The sequence below is a fragment of the Cordyceps javanica genome, chromosome 1 (assembly GCF_051103115.1).
Source record: "Cordyceps javanica chromosome 1, complete sequence".
NCBI lineage: Eukaryota > Fungi > Ascomycota > Sordariomycetes > Hypocreales > Cordycipitaceae > Cordyceps > Cordyceps javanica.
The window spans coordinates 4,709,157-4,720,176 of NC_139295.1; the positions used below are offsets into that span (position 1 = coordinate 4,709,157).

General features: G+C 55.8%; 3 protein-coding genes across 3 annotated transcripts; 1 reads left to right on the forward strand and 2 right to left on the reverse strand.

Moving 5' to 3' along the window:
* Positions 1–290: 290 nt before the first annotated feature.
* On the reverse strand, positions 291–1,346 carry V2A60_001421 (PLC-like phosphodiesterase; the record flags this gene model as incomplete). Its single annotated transcript, XM_083252782.1, has 3 exons — positions 291–353; positions 449–741; positions 839–1,346. 3 exons carry the CDS (start codon positions 1,344–1,346, stop codon positions 291–293), a joined length of 864 nt encoding a protein of 287 aa, XP_083108908.1.
* A 688-nt stretch (positions 1,347–2,034) lies between these two features.
* V2A60_001422 (sphinganine-1-phosphate aldolase DPL1) lies at positions 2,035–3,940 on the reverse strand (the record flags this gene model as incomplete). Its single annotated transcript, XM_083252783.1, has 3 exons — positions 2,035–3,028; positions 3,126–3,731; positions 3,840–3,940. The coding sequence occupies 3 exons, from the start codon at positions 3,938–3,940 to the stop codon at positions 2,035–2,037; spliced, it is 1,701 nt and encodes a 566-aa protein (XP_083108909.1).
* Positions 3,941–8,932: 4,992 nt separating this feature from the next.
* On the forward strand, positions 8,933–10,799 carry V2A60_001423 (uncharacterized protein; the record flags this gene model as incomplete). Its single annotated transcript, XM_083252784.1, has 4 exons — positions 8,933–9,209; positions 9,269–9,834; positions 9,892–9,994; positions 10,051–10,799. The coding sequence occupies 4 exons, from the start codon at positions 8,933–8,935 to the stop codon at positions 10,797–10,799; spliced, it is 1,695 nt and encodes a 564-aa protein (XP_083108910.1).
* Positions 10,800–11,020: the final 221 nt, after the last annotated feature.

Below are 11,020 nucleotides of genomic sequence, written 5' to 3' on the forward strand. Positions count from 1 at the left end.
TTTTCTGAGGAGATTGTATCACTTGATCCGCAGTAGGGGGTTCTGGAAGATCTCAACGTGGCTTGCAGCCCGGCGAAAGTCAGTCCCCGCCAACGGTGCATCTTGATCGCTCTGAATTACTGGTCGCGTGCCTGATGAACCCTGAAAACCAAACTGGGCATTGCACATGCTCATTGTAGTCATGCATGATGTGTATTTATTTATTCATTTATGACATTTAACATGTAATTATTTGGTATGCAAGCCAATGCCGCATGCTTATATACAACAACGCACCGCATCGGCCGCACTCACGACAACCCGTTGAGAGCAAGGCCCTCTGCAGCCACCTCGCCAATGTTGACCCAATCGAGCTGCATGTCATGTTAGCATATCAGACTCACAATATGTCTTTCTTTCTTTTTTTCTTTTTCAAAAAAAAAAAAACAAAAACAAAAAAAAAACTCACCAACACTACGTTGGGCTGATGCGACGTCGCCGCCTTGCATCGGTCCACCTGCGCTTGGATTGACGCCTTGGAGTTGGTGCGAGCAGCGTCGGGTTGGTTCGGGAAGACAATGTCGCCAACCTTGTAGTTGAGCATGTGGTTCATGATGCCCATCAACTTGCCCGTATCGCCGCCTGGTGGGCGGTCGACAGCGCACGTCGGAAATGACTTGTCCGTGATGCCGTACGGCGTCTCCCAAAAGTAGTCAAACTCGTTGATGATGTAGTCGACCTTGGTCTGGTCCATATTGTAGTCTGTTTTTTGGGGGGGTTTTGCGATCCCAATGTTAGCCACACACAAAATACGGCCATCATTTCCTCTAGCCCATCGTCCGTCATCGTGGTCACGCACCCATAAAGACGACCAGCCTCGTGCCGGCGTTGATCATTTCCTGCAGCGTCGGCCAGTCCTCCTTGGCCATGACCTTTTGCGGGCGCAGCACGTACTGCGTCAGGCCCGCGCCCCGAAACACCCCGTCAAAGGTCTCGACGGGGATCCTGTCCCCGTTGGTCAGCAGCAGCGTGACGACCTCGTTGGCGTTGGCCGCCATCCACGCCGCCAGCTCCCGCAGGTACGTGTCGAGGGGCCCCGCGTCGAGCTCCCAGCAGAACGTGTGGCAGAGCTGGATGGCGCCGTTCTTGTTGTGCGTCTGCGCCTGCAGGAAGCGCACCCCGAGCCCGAGCTGCTCCGTCACGGACACGTACTGGTTGTCCGTCAGCAGCTTGCCGACAAAGGCGCTGTCGTGCGCGCCCATGTACGTGATGTTGGAGTACGGGCGGCCGCAGTACTCGTCGCGTCCGTTGCACGCGGCTAGGGCCGTGCCGAGGACGGCGAGCAGCGGTACGAGGCAGCGCATCATGGCTGTGCAGCGGGATGGTTGGGAGACGGCGCGTTGGCACGAAAATGACTTGGTACTCTGTCTTCCCCTCACATAAGCGGCGCGTGCTACGGTTAGTTATAGCAAATGGCCAGCTCCGAGGAAAGTGCCCTCCCTTCATCTTACAAGGATCGGCCGAGCTAAGCATTGGAATGGCAGGTTACAGTACCTCATGCAGCAGTGAGACATGAGTGGCAGAGCGGTGCCACTTCGGCTGCACGATCGCCACGACGAGGCTGCGGAGAAGAATAGCGCTGAGATGGACAGGGTGAGACCGCTAGCCGGCAAGCTGGGCCGTAGTTCTGTGAGGGTTTCCCTCCATCTTTTGTTATCAGCCCCATCGTTGCTTGAATAGCGCGCTAGAAATACACATGATTGAATAATGAAAAGATGGTGAAGGCTAACAAGAACCCATGATGGATGCATCTGTGACTGTCTGGTGGGTTCAGATGCTGTTATGCGAATCCACCATGTTGCGACACTTGAAAGTAGGATTACGGCGCGGAGTAAGAGGATGGCGCTACACGCCAAGTAGAAAACAAACTTTTCATGTTTCAACTCGCTTCTGGTACAAATATGACTTGTTGCTATACCCAACAGAATATACAAAAAAAAAAGAAGAAAAGAAAAACAAAAGGGGGGGACACCCGAAACGATGAATGAGATGATATTACGCCTTGTACAGCAGATCAAGGAAACCTGTAGCCAGATCAACGACGACGCTCTTGTTGGGCAGCGAGCCCGCAACGCCGTAGAGGGCGGCGGAATCGCCAACGGCCTTGCCCTTGGCGCCCTTGCCCTCGACGACGCGGACGCGCTCCTTCTCGCGCTCCTCCTCGACGGCCGTCTCCAGGTCGCTGATGAGCTTGGACCAGACCTTGGTGATGGGCAGGGTGACGGCGACGTGGATGGCGGGCGGGTTCTGGAGGGCGTTGAGGTGCCAGCCCTTGGCGGACATGGCGTCGGCAATGTCGTAGATGTCGAGGGTCTGCGAGGTGAAGGCGACGACGGAGACGAGGGGGCGGCCGATGATGTCGAGCTCGCCGGCGAGGGCGGGGGACTCGCGGATGGCGTCGGCAATCTTCTTGGCGGCGCCGACAATCCTGGCGCACGCGTCCACGTAGCCGGCCTCGCCGACGGACATGAGGCTGGCCCAGCAGCCGGCGATGAGGGCGCCCGGGCGGGAGCCGGCGAGGCCCGGGGAGGCGTACACGCCGCCGGACCAGTCCGGGCACACGTAGTACTGGTAGGTGCGGAGGGCGGCGGTGCGGTAGAGGACGGTCGAGTTGCCCTTGGGCGCGAAGCCGTACTTGTGCGTGTCGACGCTGATGCTGGACACGCCCTTGACGCGAAAGTCAAACGGCTCCGACTCGAAGCCGGCCTTTTCGAGGCACGCAATGACAAAGGAGCCGAGGCAGCAGTCGACGTGCAGCCACAGCCTGCTGCGCTGGGCCAGGCGCGCCAGGCCGGCAATGTCGTCGATGATGCCGTGCGGGAAGTTGGGCGCGGAGCCGACGAGCATGATGGTGTTGCGGTTGATGAGGCGCGAGACGCCGCGCAGGTCGACCTGGTAGTTGGGCGCCGGGCAGTCGACAAAGTGCACCTTGATCTTGAAGTAGTCGCCGGCCTTGCGGAAGGCCGTGTGGGCGGTGATGGGCAGGATCCTGTCGCACTCCGTCGTTAGTAAACAAAGATGAGAAGAAGGGGGGGGGGCGCGGGAGAGGGCCTCGCGGGATGCGGCCGTGGGGTCGTGTCGCTCACATCTCGGGCTCGGTCACGCCGCGCTCGACGTAGGCCTTTTGGCGCGCGGCCAGACAGGCGAGGAGGATGCTCTCGGTGCCGCCGCTGGTGGAGGCGCCGGCGGCGCCCTGGGGCGCGTGGAACATGTTGAGGACCATGCTGACGACCTCGGCCTCCATCTTGCGGACGCCGGGGAAGACGTCGGGGTGGATGGGGTTGGAGACGGTGAAGAGGCCGTAGGCGTCGGTCTGGAGCTTGATCAGCTCCGCCTCGCCGTGGTAGACGGCGCCCGAGACGTAGCCGTCCTCCCAGCGGGTGTGGTCCATGTTGGCGAGGGCGTCGAGCTCGGCGCGGATGGTCTCCTCGGGCATGCCCTCCTTGGGCAGGGTCAGGTATCGGGTCTGGGCGGGCGGGACGAGCTTGGCGGCCATCTTGTCGAGCGACTCCTTGACCTTGGCGCGGACCTGCGTGCGCACGCCGGGGGCCTGGAGGAACCAGCCGTAGAGGACGCGGCGGATGTCGCGGTAGAGCTCGAGGACGGCGCCGACGACGCCGCGGCCCTTGAGCTTCCAGTAGAGGCGCCGGGTCCAGCGAGAGACGAAGTAGAAGAAAATGATGTTGCGGAGCCTGGAATAGAGGGGGGGAAAGAGGTCCCAGGTTAGCAATCATTCAGTCGGCCGGTCGGTCGGTCGACTTGACGCCGCGCGCAAAGGGAGGGGGGGAGAAGACCCTTACAGGTCCAGGTTCACGAGGCCAAGGGACAGAGCAGACGAGCTGCCGGGCTTGAGAGGGCCGGAGCCGCGAAGGCTAATGGGCATGCGCGACGAGCCGGGCATGATGTGATGTCGGGTGGGCGCGCAGACAGGAAGCGGGCTGCTGTACTTGGGGGTGTCTCGGCTATCAGAGGTACTCGGCCGCGTGCTGGGAGCGGGAGAGAGAGGCGATCGACGGAGGCGAGAGGCTGGCCAATGCTGAAGAGAGGCAGAGGCAAGAAGGGAAACCCTTGTATAGGTTATGTGTGATATTGGGCCAAGGAAAAGAAAGGAGGGAGAGAAAGTTGCGAGGGAGGGGAAGTTTAAAAGGTCATCGTGTCGCGGTGACGTCGAGTACAAGTACCTTGTAAGCTACCGGGCTAGTTACAAGATGGTCAAGCTTTAAGCGGATAGTTCCCTGTGGCGGGTAGTTCCAGGGGGATGATTTGCAAGGTTACATGTACAGGAAGATAGTGTAGTCTACTCTGGGTGCTTTGATAGCAGAACAGGCCAGCGCAGAGATGGTTACAGAGGCTGGAAAGCCGTTGGTATCTGGGTATAGTACTCCGTAGATGGACAACATATGGACAGCAAATGGACAGCCTCGGACAAAAAGCTGGCGCGCCTGGAAGCGGGCGACGGCCTCTACTTGGACATTTTTATTGTGGGGCCGGCCGACTCGGGTTGCGGCACTCCGCTCCACCCAACTTGCGTCTAGTGGCTAGCCGGCTTCGATGTAAACCTGTGGGCAAAGAAAAAATGGAAAGAAAATTCAACACAAGCGTCAGCATTCTGTACTCATCAGTACGGAGTACAGATTACTTATTACTGAGACTATCAGTACCAGCAAACCGTAATGCTCGTGTTGATCCCATCGCAAGGCCAGTGGCCCGCCTCCCCTTCCCCACAGGGCACCACCTCGTACCAATCACATGCTCTCCCTGACCTCGGCCTTTCCCACAACGGCTGCTCCATCTCCGTCTAGTACGGAGTAGGTGGCCAGTGGCAGGTCACAGATGTCCAACATCCAGAGGCACGAGTCCAAAAAAAAAAAAATCAATGGTTCGTACGGCCTGTCCCTTTTTAGATGAGCTACATCACGTCAAAGCGGAGCGCGGTTAGATTACAGCCGCGCCAGACACATCATCTCCATGTCCAACCAACGCACACAGACTTCCCGATGCCCACCGGAGCATCCCGTTTGGGCAAGTCATTCCCTGCACCACCACGTGGCGACCTACCCTACATCGATTCTTGCAAAGCTCTCCTGCAATTTTACCAAGTACGCATGCGACATAACTCGACTTGTTCAACCATGACGCATCTCCCATCGGAGCATCTTTCTTTGTCTTTCAAAACTCTCTTGCCTTTCTCCGGCTGCGATTTTCCGTCACCTGCGGCCAGATCTCTCCACGAGCTAGGACAAACTTACACGGGGCTGGATGTCGATCAGCAAAACCTACAATATCCTTAGTTACCGACATGTAGAGATGCTGGTAAACCCTCTTCATAATATAGCCCTGATCTCGTGAATACCCCTACCAGTCTCCCACCGCACCGACTCTCCTGCATGGTGGTCGTGCAGGAGGCCATCTTCCAACGGCCGGTGATCCTCCACCTACCCAGCTGCGCCGAATCGTCATCACGTCAATGCAATGCTGCTATTCCCACTCCATCCAAGGGGAAAGGTTGAGTCAGAAGCAACAGTTGACGTAACCCCCCCTTTTCCAGGAAAAACCTCAAGCGCTTCAGCTTCCGGGACGTCGAGGCATAATTCCTTCCCCGGCAGTCATTGGGCTGGCCGTGAGCTTGCTCATGCATTCAACACGGCATCGCAGCGCAATGCAGCCCGATGGCATCAAATTTTGTCTCCGTCACCGCTACTGTCTCGAGTCTCGAGGGTCCATGCACATATTCTGCTGCTCGCACCTTGAATCCAGCTACTCGGCGCAGCTCAGTCCTCGGCCGCGTGGCTTATTGCAACCCTCTGCCGGGGGTGTGCCAGATGCTCTCAATCATCCCTCCTTGCAAGCGACATAAATGAATGTAGTCAGGCAAGACCTAAAAAAAATACTTGTATGCTGTAGAAAACACCCCCGGACTATCGGCAGGTCTCACTTTGTAGATGAGTCATTCTATAACTCATCAGGGGCAAGGTTGCGCACACCGATCTCGGCTCCGGCAGAATGGCCCCTCTGAGCTCTACAAATCTGCAGCGAGTCGATTATCATAGTCAGATTCCGCTTTGGTATACTAGTTGACTATAACCAAGGTTCCTCATAGTTGTGTTATCGTGGTTGAAAGTGCCCAGGAGCCATGGAGAATTACAGGCTTTACGTTTCTACTTCCAGCTAAATCATTAAACCTTACCAAAGCAAACTATTTCAAAGTATTCGCTTGATTTTCGAAAAAAAAAAGAAAAAAAGAAAAAAAGAACCCTCTCTCCTGACTGTCCTCGGCTCCGTGCTTGTTTTATTCCCACAGTACAAGCTCACCTGCGAATGCTGCAAATGATACCGCTTGGGTATTGCATATTGCCACATTCGGCTAGAAAACTCAAAGAAATCTCCCGAGAAGAATTGGGACCAACCAAATGAAATATTGGGACTGCAAGAGACAAGGAAATTAAATCTGCCTGTATCCGCCCGGGCGGACTTGCACGCATTGTCTGCAGCATATCCTCGGGAACTTATGACTACTAAATGGCATACATGTATCGGCCCCCAGTATGCCTATAGTGTCTTGTCCTGAGATTGAGTTATGCAATGCGATCCCACACTAATAACTAATGCAAGTCGCATTCGACCGTTGCATGGCGCCCTCGTGGCAACAGTCATGGCAAAGACCGGCATTAACCATTTCACAACTGGGATCATGGAACTAAGAAAAATCGATCCATTAAAAACCGAGCGTATTCATTGGCATTTCTCTGTTAAAATTCGCCCACCACTCAAAAGAATGAGCGAAAACACAGCCTATGCAGCAAACCCCAGGCATCATGCAGCTGTTTGAGTTGGGGATCCTTGACGGCCTCTAGGCAGCAGCGCCCATCTGGTATTCTCAAGGCGATTGGATGCGGCAAATGAAAACTTGGGGGTAACTATTCGTAAAAGTTGACATCGGGCCGTGATGATTCGCGATGCCCAGGACGTCATCAGGCTGCTGCTGCTGCTTTGCAATGGTCTGTGAAAACCTTTACACACGCGGTCAGCGGTCTGTTTGGCGGCCCTACTGACTTGATTTGCTGGCTAGCTGAAATGAACTTGGAATGGTTTGGACTGGGGAGTTGGACCCTGTCGATTGATTGTTTTCTCCCCCAGGCTATGCCACCCAGAGCTATGGAGAAAAGGGTGGCGAGAGCATGAGATTTTGTCACAATCACGACAAATATCATTTTTTTGTCATTGTTTCACCACATAATAGACCTACTATGTGCTGTCGACTTCTATTCGCGTGCCTTCCGGCTTTCGCGTGCATGCTGGAGAGCAGCCACTTCGCTGACACGTCAAGCGACACATGCAGAAGGACGTAGATGGCTGAATGGTCGGTGAAACATGGCCACGACGGTTCTTTTTTTTTTTCGCTGCATATCCGGTTCAAGGGGTTCGAGCCCTTGTGCCACCATGCAAAACTTGACCAGATATCTCCCAAGACGGAGGGGGGGGGGAGGGCTGGTAAGAGAAACGTCTGGCGCTTAGTGAGGCCCAGTGACAATGTCCTGTTGACTACGCGCCCAGTTTGGAAAGAGAGGAAGCAAAGACGATTTCCTATCCATGCAAATTCGAATGACTGTTCGCCCAACGGCTTATGCAGGTCGTGCCATGGCCCATTAGATGGCCGATGGTGGCGCGGCCCTGCGCGGCTTAGCCCGTCCGTCCCGCCCAGTAACCTACTGGTAGTTGGGCCCCCGACGTGGTTCCCACGATGAAGAGACTGCTGGGAGCAGTGACGAAATGATCAGTTGCCTTTGCAAGATACACGTACATGGACGGCCGCTAGCCTTTTGGCTACCGTGGGGTGGTATTGCCGGGAGGGCAAGTTCTTCTATTCGCCGAATCCATACTTATACTTGTCACGCCGCTGGGGGTGGGCGCTTCATCCCACGTCTTATTGGATGCGAAGCAAGCAGCTAACAAAAAAAGAAAAAAAGGCAACCAGATGGAGGAACATCGATTCGCTGCATGACGCTGCCTGATAGCCCTGCGAGACTTAAGGCAGCGATGCGAGTCTGAAGTCGAGTTGTGCGATAATGCATGCAAGAGCTGCACCAGGTCCCCCGACCGTGTCGGTGTAAGAGTTCCTTGAAAATTATGCAGACAAAAGGGAAAGAATGCACAAATGTGAAAGGCAACGGATGGGCATTTTTGCCAATATGTACCAAGCAAATGCAGCCAAAGCCACCAGCCGCTTTGGCAAGCTAATCAGTAGGCAGGCAGTGTTGTGGCGGCGCCGTCAGCTTCCGCCTCACTTGTCTCCTTCATACATTAGCCTCCCCCCCCCCGTAATCGTAATCCCGCAAGCCATTGCCAGCGGACATGCACTGCCGATGAGGGTTTGAGAGAGCCTAGGCAGGGTGTGCCTCCCCTTTCTGAAGCTAGAGCGTTCCAAAAAAGGAGCGCCGTACATAGTATAACGGTGTTTCGATACCGAGGTGCTGGGTGGCCCGGCTTCATCCCGGTCTGCGCTCGCCTTTTCTTTTTTTGTTTTTTAAAATGTCGTGCATCCTGGCAAGGCGACCAGGCGTGCACACGTGGTCCACATTATTGTCACAGAATGGCAGACGGGGGCCGCCGATGATGAGGATGAGGGTGTGCTGGTCGGGCTGGGAGAGAGAGGTTCAGGCGGTGTCTGAACAGAAACAAATGACTGTTGTGTGGTGACGGTCCGGTGTCGAGCGCATTGCTGCTCCCTCTTGTTGCCGCATGTTTAAAATACCGGCCTGCACCCGGGCTTCTTGAAATCAAGAGTTGTTCTCCTGCAGTTGCAACAGATGATCAGTATAGCAAGAAACTTTCTACTCCAAGTCTTTTTCGAGGACATCAAGTAACCCCCAGCCCCCTTCTTACATGAACCATCATGGCCCCCGGCCTCATCACCTCCCTGCCCCAGGGGGAAGTGCAGGAGCGTCACCGGGATGCACCCCATAGTGAACGGGTGGCCGCATCACACACAGCGCCGTCTTCTAGCCAGCCGTCTCCAGTGTTCCACGCTCTGGAGCCAGATGACCAGACCACTGGAAGCGTTGATAATATGATGCTGCTCGACAACAGGTTTGTGGAGCAACTGAAGAAGACGCGTGCGATTTCAAAGGAGCAAAAGCGGCAACTGGATAAGTTGCTAGATACCTTTCAAGGTTAGTTGGGTTTCTTGGTGTTTACTTCACCTGCTCAATATGCTGACTGCTTTTGCAAGCGACTGCCAACCCACGTCTCATCAGAGCATACTCGGAAGGTTCCCTCCCGCCTGCCACCACGGCGGACGGCGATCCTGATACAACCCCAGAAAGAGAAAGAGGAGTGTCCAGGAGAGAGACTCGATACCAAGCTACAGTCGAAGATTGCACAGAGTCCGAAGATGATGACGATACCCCAACCCCCTCTTGTACCCCAACAGCCCCTCCACCCAGCAAGGAATTGAAACCAGACCAGGACAAGCCCAGACGACACCACACATTCGCCGCGTCTGCTCCCACATCACCTTCAGCTGCTCATGCTTCGACCACAGAAGCCTCAGTTCCTGTAGCTGCGCCCATCATCAAGGAGGTGAGGTTCTCAGATCGCGCCCCGTCTGTACTACAGCGGAGCGCCTCCGCCCGCCACCTATCGTGGAATGGCAGCACATCTCAGTCGCCAAAGTCGCACACAACACGTGAGAGGATTCTTTCGCCGCAGGACGAGAGATGGGGCACCCTGTTCACACCACAGGGCAAGGCGACTCTGAGGATGAGAAATGTGCTGCGTGGCCTCGCTACGCACCTGGTACGTTGCACGACTTACACGGCCCCCCCGACGCCACAACCTCGCTAACATACTCAGACTGAGGTGTATAAACCAACCTATTCTCTGGTCCTGACACCAGAAAAACTCTACAAATTTTATTCCAAGTATAGAATGGAAAGAGAATCTGTAGACTTGACTCGTGAGTCTAGCTCACTTGTGAACAGACGACTGCCCCTATGCTAACATTGTTTGCAGGACTTTTCAGCCACACATCACGCAGCTCAATGAGTAACTTGGAGAAGCTGTACTTGAGCCTGCAGTGTGATTTTCACCTCGTGCAAGACAACTTGCCAGGCCCCAAGAAGTGGCCTTGCATCCCCGCCCTCACACCAGAGGGTTTTGTGCAGTGGAACGTCATGCTCATCCGGGCCTACCCCGACCAGGAAGCCGCTCGGCTCGCCCGCGTCTTCGCGGACGTGCCTCTGGAGGCCGTCCCCGAGGACCCGTCATTGGAGTATGACGATCAACGTGCCCGGAGGCTGCCGCGTCAAATCTCGCGGCATCTCTTCCCCTCGGAGCCGAACCCGAGCGAGCTGCAGCTCCTCACGGGCGCCATCCGCGACTGGAAGCAGGCGGCCCCCGGCCCAGACAGGCCGCCGCCGGCGCAAGTGGTGCAGAACCCGCCGCCGCCACTGATCCATTCAGACGCACGCAGCAGACAGGAGCATCTCAACCGCTGCAGGCGGGACTATGAGAGCGAGGCGGCGGTGCTGGTGCCCCAGGGCAGCAGGAGGATGGGCGTGGAGGAGCGTGAGGGCAGGTCTTCGCGCTACGCGAAGCCGCACGCGCGGCCGGAGAGCCCCCGGAGAGGCTCCAAGAGATACGAGAGACGGGACAGCAAGGAATTCGAGAGAGATCGGCGACGCGGAGATCGCAGATGGAGCGCGGATAGCTACGAGGAGTCGCGTTACAGGCGCCGCGACCCCAGAGGATCCCGCGTATGACAGAATGTATTACATTGTAAGACCAGAGTATACTAGCTTTCAAGTCATGTTTTCAATAAAAACGACTAAACTGAAAAGACTCATGTACGAGAATTGCCGAGATTGCCTTTTCGCTAGGTTTGGGATGCACAGCGTGACTGGAACTGTCCGACAAGAGGCCGGATATTGTTGGGCACTTGTGCCATTAGGCCGCTGCGAGGACCGTGAGATGTGCTGAATTA